The following is a 19523-nucleotide window of genomic DNA, read 5'->3' as shown; positions in this document are numbered from 1 at the left end:
GCTGGCCTCAGACTCAGAGATCTACCTGCCTCTGCCTTCTGAATGCTGTGATTAAGGGTGTGCACCAGTACTGCCTGACTATGCTACCTATTAAATGCCTAGGCCCTATAACTCATAATGTCACTTCTAGAACTCTTACAGAACTATGCTGTTCAACTCAAGAGCCACTAACTAAATGTAATCATCTAAACAAATTAAAATTAAATTTCAAATTCAGTTATTTAGTTGTCCTTACACTAAAAATGCTTAATAGCCATATGTAATATACAAATAAACCACATTTATCATTATGGAAGGTTCTGCATGGCAATGCTATTTTGGAAATGTCCAGAAAAAAAAATGAATGGCATTCAGTGTTGCACTGGTCATAATGCAAAAACCAATACAACACAAAACAGGATTTAAGTATGTCATATTCATAGTAATTCATGTACATAAAAAAATTAGATCAATAAGTAAAATCTGCAATATGCAGTGTTACTGAGCATATAGGGAAATGCACATTCAAACAACATTGGCAGAAATATAAACAGAAAGAGGAATCACATGTTAAATTTAGATGTGTACTCCAAGGCCAGTGGGTAAAGGTGCTTGCCACCAAGCCTGATGACCAGAGTTTAAGTTCCAAGACCCACTTGGTAGAAAGAAAACCAACTCTCACAACTTGTCCTCTGATCTCAACATACAGTGTAACACACTTGTGCACACAGGCATTCATACACAAAGTGTGGTGGTTTGAATGAGAAAGGCCTCCCATAGGCTTGTGTTTGAATACTTGGTCCCCAGCTTGTTGAACTGTTTGGGAAGGACTGGGTGTCACTGGGAGTGGGCTTTGAGATTTCAAATCCCCACTATGTCTCTCTCTGCCTCTTACTTGCAAGATGTGCTCAAGGCTGTTCCTGCCACCATGCCTTTGCTCCACCATCATGGATTCTGACCCTCTGAGATGTAAGCTTTCTTTTAGGGGTCACCTTGGTCAAGGTGTTTTGTCACATTAATAGAGACTAGGACAGCAAATCAATTTTAATTTTTAAAAAGAAAAAAATTATAAAAAAATAGTGTACTCTAAAAGAAAATAAGCACTTTATTAACTTATAAATGGACACCTATAAGATCTCTTAAAATGCTAACAATATCTGCAGGAATATGCATCAAACTACTGAAAGGCAGGGTTGTGAGGAATGGGAACTTCTACTTTTAATCAATTCTAAGCTGTCTACAGTGGTTAGAAGTAGTTAGCATATATTACTTCTGTATTAGAAGACAGGGGTTCTGCTCACAGATGTCTGTAAGCCCGTGTGTTAAGTCTACCCATACCCTTCTGAAACTGCTGCTCCTTTAGCTGTGTTATTAGATCTAGTACTCAAACTCAAAAGACCCCCCCTCTTTTTTTTTTTTCTGAAGCCCTGGAGGAATCAGGTAACCCCTTCCCACTGAAGTCTCCCCCTATCTCCCCCTCTCTTCCCCCTGCCCATTTCTTCACCCACTATGCCCTCAGCAGCTTCAGGACATGATAGGACAGGAAGCTAGTTCCTTGACAGCTGTGCTTCTCCAGAGCAGAACATAACCACTGCTTTGTCTTTTGTAGGTAGAGTGAGAACTATTAGTCAGAGGAACAGGTAAAAGCACATACGTTTTAGACACACCACTTTAGACTTAACTCCACCTTCAAAAACAAATCAACCACTACTAATAAAGCAGATGAGCAATTATGTTCCAAATGTGATGGGTTTATTTCACTCTGATGCAAAACCAAAGATTTCACTACAGCAGAGACTGATATAACAAAAGGTCATGGAAAAGTGGAGTGGGACATGCAGGATGTGACGTACAAACCAGGGTGTCAGATCATTTTCCTTAACATGACACTAAGTTGTTACTGAGGAACATATTTAAATTAACACTGCAGAACTCAACCGAAATGTGGCACAAACATGACAATCTCCAGGCATGCCTTCAAGGACCTCTCTTAGGATGGATTTGTAATCTCTAGACTTCAGTGTGGGAAGGATTACAATTCTTTGGAAGAATAAAAAGTTCACACGTTTGAAATTTCACAGAATTTTAAGGCCAAAACATAGTGGGTTCATTTCTCTTCACTTCCAGGGGCAAATGATGTTCTACTCAAAACCACATTAAGCTTCCAGTTCAAATCCCAATCCAACCTTGTGACCTCCTGCATTGAAGTTCTTTCCATCTATTAAAGCTGACAGGGTCAATTTGACTCCTAGGAAGAAGAAAACACCACATTATTTGCAGTCACTATGGTACTCAGACCTAAATTTTCTAGAAATAATGGATCTAGTCAATGGCACGGAGTGTGGGTAGGCCTGAGCTATTCTACACTTGCACGGGTTGTCTACTATGCTGAACTGTGCTGAACATAAGGAAGAAAAACTATTTGGAATTCAAATTAAGAATAATGGAGGGAGGAGAGGGCTAGAGAGATAGCTCAGTGGTTAAGGACACTGACTGTTCTTATGGAGGACCCAGGTTTGATTCCCAGCACACACATGGCAGCTCATAACTGTCTGTAACTACAAGATTCAACACCCTCCCACAGACATGCATGCAGACAAAACAACAATATAAATAAATAAAAGAATAATGAGGATGAGCCAAATTCAAAGGCTAGTGACTAAAGCATAGTAAGAAATGTACAACAGAAGCACTTGCTCTACCCCACTGAACCGGGTCTGCATGACTATCTGTCACAGAAGGCCTGCGTCAACCCAGGGATTATGTAAGTGCTTCTTTCTAGAGACTGTTCTTTTCTCTTTTTGTAATCATTTTCTTCTTGTAACTTTCTAATCTGACCCTCCATTAATTAATTCTTTTTACATACCTGCTCGGAGGGTCTGCGTATAACCCAGTCCAATTAAACTGGCATTATTTACTTTGGCCTACGATTAAGAGAGGAAAAGAGAAGCCATTAGAAAACAACTTCACAACACAGCATTCCAATGCAAAAAATGCTTCATGCACAAGGTTTCTAAAGGCAAAAGCACACTGGAGCTTATTCTAGAATTATTAAAACTGGAAAAAAAGAAATAAAAAGATAAATCTTTTTAAGAAGTCAATAGGACTGGTAGGAATTGTAAGTAATATGAGAATGTATGCTTTAAAGTTTTTTTTTTTATTTATTTATTAGTTCTAGTTAGGGAACAAGCTTGTTTCACATGAAAGTCCCTTCTCCCTCCCCCTCCCTGCTTTAAAGTTCTTAAACAGATCTTCAAGCACACTGTGTTACCAATCATCTCTCGTTTTGATAGTCTCACTACGTAGCCCTGACTATCTTGGAACTTGGTATGTAGACCATGCTATCCAAATCACAGAGATCTACCAGCCTCTGCCTCCCAAGGGCTGGGAGTAAAGGAGTGGAGCACCGTGCCTGGCCTGTACTGAACTCTTTAAGATACCAATTTCCAACTTCTGCCAGTGATTACAACATGAACTCTGCTGTCATAAAATCAGATCTGAATTCGTATTTTGACACTGCTGCTTACTGTGACACTGACCTAGTTTCTAGGTCATCTGTAAAACAGGGATCAGAAGAGTTATGAGAGTTACATGGGATACTACATGCAAAGCCTTACGTGCAGCACTCAAGGAGGAATATACTGAGGCCACAGGTCCAACAACAGCAAATAGGGAAGAAATTAGGACCAGAACCCACATTTCCTGCCTTAGATGTAATGACCTTTTCAGTACATGAGTGAGGTCATGACGTTAATAAAGAACATGCAAACTGTAATGGCACTACAGCACTTGTTTTCAGCCGGGAGCCAATCCGACAGCACATTCTTACAGAGAGCGAAGTTCTACAATCCAGCTTATATTTAGCAGCGATGCCAAAACGAGTGTTGTTGCTGCCAGCTGTCCATGCCAGGTTTACTGATGTTTCAACCTTCTCATTAACTTTCTGGTAGATTGAGCCTCCAAATTCAGTACCGTCATTCCTGTTTCAAAGTGTAAAAAAATATAAAGTTTGAATCATTTACTGTTAAGACATGGAAACAAATTTACAACTATCTAAACACAGATTCAACTGTGCAACTTTGGAGTCTAGCAAAATTCTAGTACAAATGACTATTAAACAAGAAATAAAACCAACCTAGGAAATAGCCAAGAGTCTAATTAAAGCACAGTAGCACCTCATCCATCTACTTGACTCTTTTACATAATATAAATTTCTTAAGACACAATTCACCTACATTTAAAGGCAGACACCTTAGGTAAGTATATAATCTATAGGTATCTTTCATAGAATTTAGAAGCTATAACCTATAGTCTCTCTTTTATAGACTTTAGGTCCATAAAGACTGTGGAATAAAGACAATACTAGCTTTTACTTACTGTACACCCAGAGTGAGAAAACACTTTCCACACAATACCAGGAGCACTGTTCCAGATATAAACCCATGGCTCTTTGAAGCATACCATGGTTTCCTAAGAACAGTGTTTCAACACCATTGGCTATATTAGAATATCCCAAGAAGAGCAATACCTCAGAAACACACAGCTCAGTCCTGCCTATAATCCCAGCACTGGAAGATACAGACAGTAGGAGATCAGGAGTTCAAGGTCAGCCAACGCTATATAGTGAGTTCAAGCCTAAGCTGATTTACATGAGATCCTGTCTTAAAACACCAAAAAACTAAATATATTACAAAGTCAAAGTTCAGACTGATTCAGCCAACTACGAAATCCAGTATTATTTTGAGATCCCTATTATTTCTGAATGCAATAGGGGGAGTAACTAGGTTCTGACTAAAGATACATGAAAGTCTCCATAGAGAATTACCAGAGAAGTTCCAGGACACTCAAACTATTTGGTGATTGTTCTTAAGTGTTCCAAACCTCTGCTTCCAGATACAGTAAAAATAAGTCCAAAGTATCAGTGAAGTGTATACATGCTCTGGGCTGCCTCCACTCAGTGGTTCTTTTACAGATTCTAAAACATTCCGAAGTTTGGGGTGAGAGCTGACAGCAGCAACTAAGAGCAGCACAGCACGATGCACTCAGTTGCTGAACTTCCTAACAGTGACTGCACTGCTATGAAAATGTACGGCAGGACTGGTATCCACCAAACAATGGTAACTTCTGGTCACTTTTCACCGTCTTACCATGTAACAACTACCACCTCTCAGGGAACAGCACTAACACCAAAGTCAGTTATAAACACTCACACATGAGTATGCAGTTGGAAGTCTTCAGCCTTGTAACCAAGAGCAAAATTATTCTGAGATAGTTTGGATTTGGCTGTGTCAAAACTCATCTGATAGCCAGCAAGCCAACCTTCAAAGGCCAACACAGCCCAGCCATAGATGGTTGGTCCAGAAAAATCTATATCAACATTACTGCCGAGACTAAAACAATCCCGTCTAAATGAGGCCTTTAATTTCCCGCTCTTCTTTCTGTAAAAAACAAACAAGACAATGAAAACAATGTGAGTCTCCTATTTCCAGTGATCTGTAAAGTAAGACCCTCTCCAAAGGTAAATATTGTTTTGGTAGATGACATAATATATAGAAAAATGTTTCTAATGACTTAGCTCTACAAATGCAACGTCAACAGTTATGGTGGTACACGCCTTTAATACTGGCACCTGGGAGATAGAGGCAGGTATATCTCTGTGAGTTCCAGGAGAGCCAGGTCAGGTCTACACAAAGAATAAATATATATATATATATATATATATATATATATATACACACACACACACACACACACACACACACACACACACACACACACATATAAAGAAGCATATATGTCATTATATTCTTCACCATTAGTTGAAATAAGAGTATTTTATGATTCATCTCATAAAGGCATGAAAAAAATCATCAGATAGTTAACAGATAGGAAAATTGTTTTGAAGTTCTGTTGCACATCAGGGTCACTACATATAAAGTCCTATATATTTCAAAAACAATGCAAGGGTTTTAAATTTGCTTTCAACTAAAAAAAAAAATGATAGAGGTTTGATGAGATAGACACACTTACCCTATATGATTATATAATGTATACACATATTCAAACACTACATATTCCCTCACAGACATATATAATTTTGTCAAAAATATAAAGTCCATAACTAGTAAAATATTGCACTGCCAAACTAATAATCTGAAGATATATAAATATGTATAAATATACACAGAAATATCTTTAAATGTTTTCAAGTGCTACAAAACTAACATCAAAACACATTACTAAATTATTAGTAGAAATACACATTTTGTTGTTTGTTTTAGACAAGGTCTCAGTAAGTAGCCCTGGTTAGCCTGGAACTTGTGGAGATCCACCTGCCTGTCTCCAGAATGCTGGGATTAAAAGTGTGCACCAACACACCCAGCAGAAATATACTTTCAATAGCAATGCTGACTATTCAAAATTAGTTCTGAATAACCTTTGTCTATTAGTTCCAAATAGACTTCACATGGCTTTTAAGACAATATGTGTTCTAAAAAGCATAAGACAGGAAGGACAGTCTCATTGTTGTGTCTAAGAACAAATTCCTCTTTGCATTTATCTAGCATCTCTGCCTTCAGATAGCAGAAACTAGGTTGGGCAGTTAAATGACACAATGGGAAAATAGACTAAGCCTAGAGGACTTTCAGGGCTCAGAAATTAAGACAGCAGCACAACCACTCACCCTGGTCCCTCACAATCAGTGGATTACACTCTTGCCATGCCCATTAGTCTTTAGAATAGATAAACTATGGTCTCAGCCTTTCTAATTCCTAAACTAGCTGTACCTGTTTAAACATTTTTACTGGCAATGTGCTGCTGCCTGAGGAGTTCCTTCTTTAAAGACATACAAGTATTCTAACATTGCTAAAACAAGTTCTCAGTTTCTTTCTGCCCCTACAGCTCCCATTTTACATTTCCAATGTTAAAGTTCTAGGCCTCCGAGAAGAAATCAGATAAAAAATGGGTTTGGATAATTACCCTGTGTTTGGTACAAATATGGTATCAAGAGTCAGTTTCAACCCATCCGCCAACTGTAAAACAAAAATTTGTCAATTAATAATTAATTTTCTATTCTTCAAGTCAAAAAAGCCAATTCTAAAACTTCTTCCTATTTTCTCTTTAATTATGAATCATTAAAGAAAGCCAAAGAGTCAATTATATAATAAATAACCTCCCCCATCTTTTCTTTCTTTTTTCCAAGACAGAGTTCCTCCGTGTAGCCCTGGCTGTCCTGGAGCTTCTTCTATAGAGACCAGGTTAGCCTTGGACTCAGAGATCCACTTGTGCCTCCCCACTCACAGTGCTGGGATTAAGGCATGCACTACCACTCTCCCATCTTTCTTGATCCCCCTAACTCCCTCCTCTCAAGCCCTCCCTTCCTCCTGGCTCTCTTATCAAAATATAAATTAAACTGGCTATGGTGGCAGCATGTCCTTGTAATCAAAGCTACTCAGGAGGCTGAGGTAGAAAACCTTAAACACAGAAGTTTGCAATCAGCCTCAGTGACATAATAAGGCCACCATCTCAAAAATTTTAAAAAGGAGCCAGATGTGGTGATGCAAGCCCTTAATCCCAGCACTTGGAAGGCAGAGGCAGGTGGATCTCTGTGAGTTTGAGGCCCCCTGGTCTATAGACTGAGTTCCAGAACAGCCAGGACTATGCAGAGAAACCCTGTCTCAAAATAACAACAAACAAAAACAAAATTTAAAAGGTTAAAATGTATAGGACAAATCCTAATACATTAAATAACATAAATTGTCAAAAAGTAATTACTCCAATGTAACAAAATAATCCTGCTAATTCTCTTGAAATAACTATAAGATAACCTGACATTTAACAAAAACAAATTTCATCAGCTGTACCCCTTACTATGGGCCAATATACATAGATGTACCTTGAAAACTCAGGTGGGCACGGTGGCACACTCTTATAATTCCTGCACAGGCAGGAAAATCAGGAGTTCAAGGTCAACTTCAGCTATAAAGAAAGTTTGAGACTGGCCTATACTACATAATATCTATTCTCCGAAAGAAAATGTAGTGCCCTGTAAACAATGCATATCTAACAAAAATCAGCTACTTGGTTTTCTCCTTAAAAACATTTAAAAACTTAGAAACATTTCTGTGATTCTAAATTTGCAAAGATTACAAAGAGGATCTGTACTACACAGGAGAGGATTGACTCTGTGACACAATTAACTAATCAGAACAAAGATGCAGTGCAGATTTCTAGAAATGTTAAGACAAGCCAAGAAAATAAATAAAGGGAAAATATGGCAGGCGGCATTGTAAAAATTCCACTCAAATTATATTTGGAGTTTGTCCAATTTTTTAAAGATTTATTTGATTATTTTTAATCATGTGTATTTGTGTGTGTGTATGTGGGAGTACATACAGACAAGTGCAGCTGCTTGTGGGGCCAGAGTTATTAGATCCCCTGGAGCTGGAGTTACAGATGGCTATGAGCCACCTGACAAGGTTCTGGGAACTGAACTCAGGTCCTCTGTAAGAGCAGTAGATGCTCTTAACAGCTAAGCCATGTCTCCAGCCCCAGTAATGCTCCTTATTTGATGTGAAAGAGATATTAAACCTACAAATATCGTAAACTGCTTGTTCTTACCTTATTCTCCCAAGAGACTTCTGTCCCAAGAGTATTGTCTGTATTCCACTTTTGGGTGAAGGTGAGTCCATAGTCACAGACCTTATACTTGGTCTCTAGGTTGCCTGATGCTTTCCCTGTATCAGTATAAGCATGACCTGAAGTAGAAAATTCCTGGTAAAAAAAGAGAACATAATTATTTTAAGATGACCTCACCAAATAGAAACCATTTGTTTCAGAAAACAGTGTTCAATGTATCAGAAACTAATACAATTTACTTTTTACCACAACCCTACCATTCAACAATTTACCTCCTTCTCTCTTTTTGTTTCTAGCCAGGTTTAGAATTTTCCATTATTCCTTCTTTATTACTGATATTTATTAGTCCATACGTTCTTTTTTAATGGTCATATTAAATTCTTAACTTTAAAAGAAAAATCTCTGCCAGAAATAATTGCCTTTATTAAAAAATTTTGAAGAATTTCACTTTCATGGCCTAAGATGACTATCAATTCTCTGATATTTGTCAAACAGTAAATTTAGAGGTGCTTAAAAATCTATAAACACTACCTCTAATACTCTCTTTTTATAGGCAGCAGTTTAGTACATTGTGACTGGGAGATGAAGGTACACAGTGGGTGTGAAGGTAGGGGTGAAGAGGTGGTGGTGGGAAAGGGGTGCTGGGAATGGAACCCAAGGCTCTGCCAATATCTCTCACTGACCTATACCCTCAACCTATTGCCTTATTTATAATTTATAAATGAGTGCCTGCCTACATATACATATATACATATGGACATACATACATACATACATACATACATACATACATACATACATATGCATGTGTGAACTATGTGCATGCCTGGTGTTCATCAAGACCAGAAAGGGGATTGGATTCACTGTAACTAGACCTATAGGCAGCTATGAATTGCACATGGGTGCTAAGAGCCAAACCTGGGTACCCTGCAAGGACAGCAACTACTTTTAACTGCTGAGCCATCTCTTCAGCCCCAACTTAATGGGGGAAGTGCTTCTGTGTGTTTGTCTTACTGGATGATAAATAAAATACTATTTGGCCAATGAAACAGCAAGTTAGACAGGACTAGGAGTCAAAGAGGATTCTGGGAAATGTAGTAGAGAAGTGATGTTCCAGGCAGGAAGTGACATAGCAAGGAGACTCATATTTAAGCAAGGAGGAACAGGAAGTGTCCTTTTCCCCCTCCGCTCTTCCTCCAGCGGCGCAATATGATCCACCGGCAAGAGAGGGTGCCAACAGAAGGCATCCTCTATAAGGTAAGTCTTATAAAATATATAGATTTATGATAATTAAGACTGAGCTAGCAGATGAGAAGCCTACTCATTGGCCAAGCAGCTTTGTACCTAATATGTCTCTGTATTATTTTGTTCATCTACACGGCAGGCAGAACTCAGGCGGCTGGTGGAGACTGCCCACGTGGCGGTAGGGCTTGGCGGCTTTGGTGGAAAGATTTATCATAACACCAACTACTGTTTTTTAAAAAGTATTTTTATGGCCTTGTGAAGTAGCTTAATGGTAAAGTGATTGCCTAGTGTGCTTAAGGCCCTGGGTTCCATTCCAGCATTGCAAAAGAAAAAACACATTTGCCAGGCGTTGGTGGCGCACGCCTTTAATCCCAGCACTCGGGAGGTAGAGACAGGAGTATCTCTGTGAGTTCAAGGCCAGCTTGATCTCCAGAGCGAGTGCCAGGATAGGCTCCAAAGCTACACAGAGAAACCCTGTCTCGAAAAAAAAAAAAGAAAAAGGAAAAGAAAAAATACATTTAAAATAAACTTGATCATTTTCAACTATATACTGACATAGCATTAAAGTATATTTACAATATTGTGAAACATGAATGCTTCAGCCACAAAAGTATGTCTGTAAAACTTTCATCATAAACTCTTTCAAGCATCAAAATTATCTACCCATTTTCACAGTAAAACAGAATTTAAAATGCCCTCTTTCCTCTTCCACCTTGCCTACCCTCTAAAGTAGAAAATAATCTCTATATGTATATCCTCCTCCCAACCTGTGTCATTTCCAACATGTTAGTAAGCAATTAGGAAAAGACCTTCTTCTAGGGGGAAGAAAATGGTCAATAGATCTATGACTGCTAAGAAAGAAACTTTCTGCCTGACCCTGTTTAAAAGAAGCATTTCTGAAATCTGGCCAGAGGCAACAAAAGGCTACCCACCTTTCCTTCTTTCTCACTGTCTGCAACATGAATCCTAACCCGAGATCTAAACTGAAGAAACCACTGGGAAGCTATGATGCTTATTAACACTACATAGAAAGCTTCCAAAATGAAAACTATGCAGTCCACTTAGGGCAAGGCCTTAAAAACAATACAGCATAAGACATGTTTAACAGCTCAGATTAATTCCTCTTTTTTTTTTTTTTTTCGTTTTTTTGTTTTTTGAGACAGGGTTTCTCTGTGGCTTTGGAGGCCGTCGAAGAACTAGCTCTTGTAGACCAGGCTGGTCTCCAACTCACAGAGATCCATCTGCCAATGCCTCCCCAGTGCTGGGATTAAAGGCATGTGCCACTGCCCTGCCAGATTTCTTTAATGTAAAAACTGCTGCTTTTAATAATAAGTCTGTCTCATACTATAATTTTTACATTTACTCTTCAAAAATTATAAATATAGCAAATGTAAATTCTTTGGTGTTATCCCACATGTCTTTCTCCCACCTCTTAGTCTGAAGCTCCATCGAGAAAGTAAAGTACCAGGAACAAATTCAAAGGGAAGGCTACAACTATTCTAAGCCAAAGTCTAGATTTGGGTCTAATTGGACAGCTCAATCAAACGAGTGTAAGACCCATTTACATTTACAACATGAAAATGGTATCTTCAGCTATGCATTTAATGCTAGTAAACAACACAGAGCATGGTCACTGTAAAACAGGACCTGAGGAATGCACAACAGAGGATGGATGAACCTGACCCTAAATGAGAGAAAAGCAGCAACAGGACAAGCACACAAGGTTTTCTCCTCACCATCTGATGCACATCGCCACCACAGCAGCATGAAAGGGAGAGAAAGGCATAGGTGACTTTTCCAACACAATCATAACTTCTGAAAATTCTAAAATGTGTACAATTTCCCTATTTCAACAGAACCATAAGCACAATAGCCTCCTTAGCAAGGCAGGTCATACATATATTCATTCACGATCGAGAAACCCACGGAAAGAGTGACAGGACAAACCACAGCTGTGCAGAGTACAATGCAAAATATACAAATTGCATACACCATTTATCCTTCTAATTAAACAATTATATTCATAAATAAAACTTGCATGGGTTTGAGTAAGTAAGCATCAGTAAAAGATGTAGCCTGTAAAAATAAATCAGAGAATAAGGTGAATTAAAAGTTCACCTAGGTGATAATCAATGTTGTAGAGCTTGTCTAGCATGCACAAAACCCTGGGTACCCAAGCACCAAAAAAAAAAAAAAAAAAAAAAAAAAAAAAAGGAAGAAAAAGTTAACCACTAGGCCCAGTGGCCATCTGCTGTTACTTAGAAGGCTGAGGAAGGAGGTTTGAAATTTCAAGACCTGTTGGGGATACAGGGTGTGTTCAAGTTCAACACTAGCAACTTAGTAAGTCCCTGCTCAAAATAAACAGTAAAGATAGGGGTATGGGGTCTAGGGATATAATTCACTGGTAGAACACTTTATGCATGCATGAAGCCCTAGGTTCAACATGCAGTACCAGAGAGAAAAAAACGTTCATCTATTTGCTGAGATTTATTGAATGTCTGGTTAATAATGTTTTAAAAAAATATGTCAACATCTTGACTTCCAATAAAAAAGATTGGAAGAGAATCAGTTAAAAATCATAAAATAGGGGCTGAAGAGATGGCTCAGTGGCTAAGGGCTAAGCTGCTCTTCCAACGGACTAGAGTTCAATTCTCAGCAACCACAAGTTGACTCACAACTGTCTATAACTCCAGTTCCAAAGGATCTGACATACTTTTCTGGCTTCTTCAGGTACTGCACACTTGTGGTGCACAGACAAACATGTAGGCAAAATGCCCATACACATAAATTAATTCACTTTTAAAAGCATAAAATAATCTTGTATATGCACAAATATAAGGATAAATTATATCTATATTTTTGCATAAATCAATAGTGAAAAGACGGCTTAAATTAATTTATTTGGTAAAAAAGCAATAAAACGCTGGGCATTGGTGGCACACACCTTTAATCCCAGCACTCGGGAGGTAGAGGCAGGCAGATCTCTGAGAGTTCGAGGCCAGCCTGGTCTACAGAGTGAGTTCCAGGACAGCCTCCAAAACAATACAGAGAAACCCTGTCTCAAAAAAAAAAACAAAACAAAGCAAAAAAACTTGTATGACTCATTGGTTTCAGTTCTTATACACATTCATGAAAGTATAAATATGACAGAAGTCAACAATACACACTGTTTCATCTAAGGGATGCCTGATACTCTTATGAAGACACACACAAAGAATCTCCAGCCAAATTCAACCTAATTATCTATAGGCTTCACAGGCTCAATGAAATCAGAGGACAAAGCTGCAGGGCAGACAACTCTGTCAAGAGGATAATGTTTTACACAATAGTAAATAATTATTTTAAAATCAGTTCCCTTAAATTAACATGATTTACCTATTAAAAATATATTAGGTACTCACCACTCCACTACAAGACTTGGTTCTCAGATCTATTTTGACCATGCCAAACCCTAGAAACATTAAAAAAACAAAGTAACAAGCAAAATTTAACTTTTGTTCCAGTTTTTCAACTTAAAAAATATGAAAGCAATACATTATACATCCTATATGGAAAACACATGATATTAAAAAAACTAAATTATAACAAAAGTATAATTCTAAAGGCCCTAGAAATGAATAAACTCATACCCTTAAAATGTATAAAATAAGTATGTATAAATGTATAAAAATGAATCAACTCATACCTTTTTAAAAATGCACTATTTTAAAAACTAAAATTATTCAAAAATCTATGTTGTTGTGTGTGCATATGTATGTTCACATGTATATGTATGTTTTGTGTGTGTGTACAAGGTAAAAATATCATGAATATTAGTAAAAAAAAATCAATGTATATAGAACAGAAAAATTAAAAACTTAAAAATTTAAAACCTAAAACACTTTCTACTTGTAAAAAAGACAATATATTGTTACCAAAGTAATAAAACCATGACATTTGCATTTTCATTAAAAATTCGTATATGAAAATGCATTATATGGGCTAGGAATGGTAGCCACCTTTAATCCCAGCATTCAGAAGGCAGAGGCTAGTGAATTTCTGTGTATCCCAGACCAGCCTGGTCTACACAGCAAGTTCCAAGCCAGCCAGGGTTATGTAGTGAGGCTGTCTCAAGAAAAAAACAAAACAAAAAAACATTATACAGAGAAGCGATAAGTAATTCAATCATACACAGAACTAGTGAAATGAGACATACATATTATAGGTGGATGCTACTTCTTATTACAGATATTAGATATGTTAATGCATGTGTATATGTATAATAACTGTTCTTAATGTTTGTAAAGTAGCCTAAAGAATAAAAGATAAGAGGCTATTAATAGCTCTCAAAATTTGTGATGTAGATTAATAGTCACTTACCCTTATGTTACTAAGACTATCTTACACACTCTACCAACTGAGCTAGTCCCCAGCCTACAAAGCAAAAATTTTAAGGCTCTGTAAAAACATGCAGCTAAATCCTCAGAATTCATCACTAATCTTGACCCAACATAAAAATTTACCATTGCATACTTACCATACCCTTTGTTAAAGACATCCTTGGCAGCCTTTCCTAGGTCACAGTAAGTTGGTGTGTTACACATATCTTGAAAATAAAGACAAAAGATTAACCATTTAGTATGTTCTCTTCTAGCTCTTCCTTTCTTTCATCCTGAGAAGACGTCTTTCTTTCCTTTGCATCATTAACACTATACTTACAATGTCCCTAAAACTCAAAGAAGATATTCTGTTCTCAAACCAGAAAATAAGAGTTTCCTCATAAGATCCAGGGTTTCTTTTTAATTGTATTTCAAAGGAAATGAAGTTCTTACAGGTTTTATTAAACTATTTTATCTTCTGTGTGTGTATTTGTGTGGTAGGTACACATTTGTGCAGGCCCACCTGCATGTGTCTGTTCCTCAGGGGCAATTTGTGATTTTTTGAGACAGGGTCTATCACTGGTCTTAACTGAGATAGCTAAACAGAGTCCCAAGGTCCTTTCTGCTTGTCTTCACTTCCCCAAGTCTGCATTACAAGTACACACCACTATGCTTGGCCTTTTCAGATGGATTTTGGAAATCAAACTCAGATCCTCATGATTGTATAGCTAGTCCCCAGATCACAAAGGAACGTTTTAAGGACTCCTCAGGGTTGAGGTGTGAAGGCCTAGGTTCAATCCCAATTCTACACCGGGGGGTGTGGGGGGTGTGGGGGGAAGGATACCAGTGCATGCCTGTGATCTCAGTCCAACTATTGAAGCAGAATAGTACAAGTTCAAGGACAGTCTAAGAAACTTATGGAAACTCTGTCTCCAAAAAAAAGGGGGGGAGAGGTTAGAAACCTTCAAGGTTTTAATATTTTGCTACTCTGAAATTTAGTTCCCAGAGACCTGATGGCTCAAGCCTGCAATCCAGCTACTTAGGAGGCTGAAGCAGGAAGATCACAGGTTTAGGTCCTTTGGGATCACAGAATGAGTTCAAGGCTGGCCTGGGCAACTTAGTGAGACTCTGACTCAAAGACAAGAATAAAATTAAAAAGAGAACCGAGAACATCAGTAATGCAGAACATTTGCCTACATCCAGGTTCAATCCTGGTACTACAGCCACACCAAAAAGGCTTCATTGGGGCCAGAGAGACAACTCTACAGTTAAGAACACTGGCTCTTCTTCCAGAGTCCACAGGCTCAATTCAGAGCACTCATATGGCATCTCACACCTTGTTTAACTTCAGTTCCGGGGAGATGGTGCCCTTTTCTGGCTTCTATAGGCACTGCATACATGTGGTACACAGACATGTGTGCAGGCAAAACATGCATACACATAAAATCATGAAAAAGTAAAAGTAATTTCTTAAATGCTTTGAAGCTGGGTGTGGTGGTACATGCCTTTAATCTCAGTTTTCAGGAGGCAGAGGAAAGCAGTGAATTAGAGGCCAGCTTTGTCTACACAGAGGGTTCCAGTCCAATAAGAGCAACATACTAAAACACTGTCTCAAAACAAAATAAGCCAGGTGTTGTACACTCCGTTAATCCCAGCACTCGGGAGGCAGGGGCAGGCAGATCTCTGTGAGTTCAAGGCCAGCCTGATCTACAGAGTGAGTGCCAGGATAGGCTCCAAAGCTACAGAGAAATCCTGTCTTGAAAAACCAAAAAAATAAAAAAAAAATTTAAAAAATAATAAAATAAAATACAATAAAAAGGCTTCAAGAGACTGAACCAGGCGTCTAAACAGACTAGAACAGGAGGACTTCAAATCCAAAGACAGTCTGGGCTATAAGATACTATCTCAAAAACCAAACAAACAAACAAACAAACAAAAAACACCTACTAAGATAGAGTGGTAGCTCAGCAGTTAAGAGCACATGTCAGGCAGCCCATAAGCACCTACACCTCCAGCTCTAGGGGATCTGACACCCTCTTCTGGCTTCTGCAAGTATCTGCACTCACTTGACATACACACATACAAACACACACTATAAATAAAAGTATTTTTTAAACCTACTAAATACTATTCCAGAATATGGTCTTTTTAACCATTAACCAGAAATAGACTAGAGTCCATCTGTAGTAACCTGTTTACCAAAAATAGGTATGAAATTTAAAATTAAAACCTTTGAAAATCCAAAGTGCTTTGACTTTCTATCTTGCCTACTCATTATTCATCCAGCTTTTGTAAAAAGCCAGTAAGACCCTCACACTGAAATCTCAGTGCACATACCCTTCCTCAGACCTCTGCATAGCACACCCGTGAAGCAGTTTCTGTCCTCTCCCTGTTAAAGACTCAGAAGCCAAGTCTACGCAATCATGGAACCACCTCAAACAATACCGTTAGCAGAATTATCAGTCAGTTTCCAGACATGTTCCACCTGGGGACCACACGAAGGCAAGGCTAGCAATGTGGCCCACTACCTACAATAAAGTAAACATTAAAACATGAGATTTGGGGCTGGTGAGATGGAGTTAAGGCACTAACTGCCAAGACTCATGACCTGGGTTCTGTCCCTCAGACCCACAAGGTAGAAGGAGACAACCAACTCCCACAAGCTGTCCTTTGACCTCCACAATGAGGCAGCGGTGTGCACCTATCTACAAACATACAAATACACTAGTTCTCTAATTTGGGGTGGGTAAGTTGGCTCAACAAGTAAAGGTATTCGCTACCAAACCCAACAATCGATTCTGATACCAGAACACACAATGAATAGAGCCAACTCCCCCAAGTCAACCTCTGACCATCACACATGGGCAGAAGCAAAAGTGCTCCAGCACACACACACACACACACACACACACACACACACACACACACACACACACAGAAGGATGGATGGATGGATGGATGGATGGATGGATGGATGGATGGATGGATGGATTAAAAAAATAAACATAGGCTGGACACAACTTCAACCCCAGTACTCAGAAGGCAGAGGCAAACACAATCTCTAGGTCCAAAGCAAGGCAGGGGTGCTGCACAGTGAGACCCTGTATCCCAAAAAAGCTTTTTGTTGTTGTTTGTTTTGATTTGTTTGTAAATTACATGATTCTGGAGCATGACCTTTACAGATGACAAAGTTGTTGAGCATGAATTTTGTGTCACAATGTCAGCAGGTTGAACACATCTGCAAGTTACAACCAGTACACCTGAACTATGGACACTTCACAAATCCTTTAACTAAATAACCTATGTATTTATACTAAGTCCAACTCTTAATCTGAATGAATTTCTGCAGGCTTTTACTATAACTGAACAGGGCCTTAGTTTATTTATAGCCTGGCCTGGGATTACAATTGTGTGCCACCCTATTCAGCATGACTCATTTCCTAACTGGGAATTCATTTAAAAATTGTACCTGTCAAATACACACACTGTGACATAAAGTTAAGAGGAAAGAACATACAAAAAAAAAAAAATCATATATAAAATCGGGGCAGGAGAGATGGCTCAGTTGGCAAATTGTGTGTCACATAAGCATGAGGAGCTTAGTATGAATCCCCAGGACCCAGACAGCATTGGAATAGAGACAAGGCAGAGACAGGAGGAACCCTGGAGCTCAGCCTAGCCAAATAGATGTTCTCAAAAAATAAGAGAGCAATTAAGGAAGATACCAACATTAACCACTGGACTCCACATGCACACGTGTGCACACAAACATGTACATACACCACACAAACAAGTCCACACATACCCTTAAAAAAATTATAAGGAGAAAAAGGTGTGGCGTACGGCTAAAGCACTTGTCTTACATAGATAAGGCCAGGGGTTCTATTGGAGGCGCCAACCAAAAGGAAAAGAGTGTCAAGGTAAGTGAGCAGTGTTGACGTTGTGCATCAATCTATAATAAAACTGTGCTCTATGGTACAGGGTTTAGAGTCCACTAACATGGTAATTTTACGATTCCGGTAGCGATGTAAACTGTCATAATTCTGGGAGGGAGGTATAGAAATGCATGTCTTACATATTCAGACAGAATGTTTAAAGTTTAAGGTTTTCATACTGACTGGGTAGAAAATACACTAACATGGTCAAAATTACAAGCTTTTGGCGTTTTGATGGACTGTTTCTCAAAATCATCAATTTGCAAAAGTCAAGTGGCTAACTCAACTCGTTTATGCCCAAACTGTCCTTTATTCGGGCCCACGATTCTGATGGGAAATGCACTGCTGGTATGATAAAGCAAAAAAAAATCGCCAAAACACAGAGACTCCATATTACTCCAGAGTAAAGCTACAACCTCACACTTCTATCCGCTCTACAAAACAGCTATGCACCATGCATGCCCCAAGGCTGCGTTGGACCCGGAGAGGAAAACAAAAGGCACTAACTGGATACCACAGCTTCTCTTTTGTTCCTTGTCTCTGCTTTTTAAGATGCACGTAGAGCATCCACACTTCGTCCGTCAGGAGTGCAAGCCACGCCTGACAGATGCTGGACACTTTCGAGAGGGAGGGGAGGGTAAGGTGGGGTATATGTAGGTTTGGGGTTCCGGAACTCGTACTCTCTAGAAACCGCCCTTCTTCTAGCCCTGGCCCCGGGCAGAACGCCAGTGCGCACGCCGGGCGCGGCGGAAGGTCGCGGCCCAGGGAGGCGACTCCCACCCTCAGGCGGCCAGCAAGCTTCGGGCAGCCGGAGTCTCCCCGCCTCGCTTCGCCTCGCCCTAGTCCGGAGTCCCTCAGCTTCTCCCCGGCGGCCTCGGTTCGTCAGGTCCGCCGGCCCTCCGCCCACCCGGCCGCCTCACCTACAACCCGAGGGTGGGCCCGGCCCGCTCCACCAAGGCAACGCTGAAGGTCTTCTCGCACCAACGCCGTCCGCGCCTGCGCGACCTCGCTCCCCGCCGCGCCTGCGCGCCCGTCGCCCCAGAGCGCGAGTGCGCGCGCGCGGTGCCGCGCCTCAGGCCCGGCGCGCAGTGGACTACTGGGGACGCGTCCACCAACTGTCCGGCTGCGCGTGCGCGTGCGTGTGCGCGTGCGCAGGAGGACCCCCAGCGGGCGGGTGACCCTCGGGGGTTGAGGAAAGGGACAAAAGTCATGGAGGACCTTATGTTCTCCCGGAGGCGGAGGTTCTCGCGAGAACGTGCCGGAGCCATGGCTACTGTTGCCTTGAAGGGGCGCGGGTAGTGCGCGAGCCGGAGGACTGGAGGTGGCAACTGCACACGCGTGCCACCAGCTAGGATGTCACTCCCAGGCC

At 39.9% G+C, this 19523-nt stretch overlaps 1 protein-coding gene across 1 annotated transcript; it reads right to left on the bottom strand.

The window, feature by feature from the left end:
- Positions 1-1709: 1709 nt before the first annotated feature.
- Positions 1710-19207, bottom strand: Vdac3 (voltage dependent anion channel 3). The gene is made up of 9 exons (XM_027395273.2): positions 19075-19207; positions 14378-14446; positions 13263-13312; positions 8599-8751; positions 6958-7010; positions 5190-5417; positions 3809-3959; positions 2846-2903; positions 1710-2227 (listed from the first exon to the last, which is right to left on the bottom strand). Exons 2-9 carry the CDS (start codon positions 14442-14444, stop codon positions 2136-2138), a joined length of 852 nt encoding a protein of 283 aa, XP_027251074.1. The 5' UTR covers positions 14445-14446; positions 19075-19207; the 3' UTR covers positions 1710-2135.
- Positions 19208-19523: the final 316 nt, after the last annotated feature.

The sequence above is a fragment of the Cricetulus griseus genome, assembly GCF_003668045.3.
Source record: "Cricetulus griseus strain 17A/GY chromosome 1 unlocalized genomic scaffold, alternate assembly CriGri-PICRH-1.0 chr1_1, whole genome shotgun sequence".
NCBI lineage: Eukaryota > Metazoa > Chordata > Mammalia > Rodentia > Cricetidae > Cricetulus > Cricetulus griseus.
This window is presented reverse-complemented; position numbering and strand designations above follow the sequence as displayed.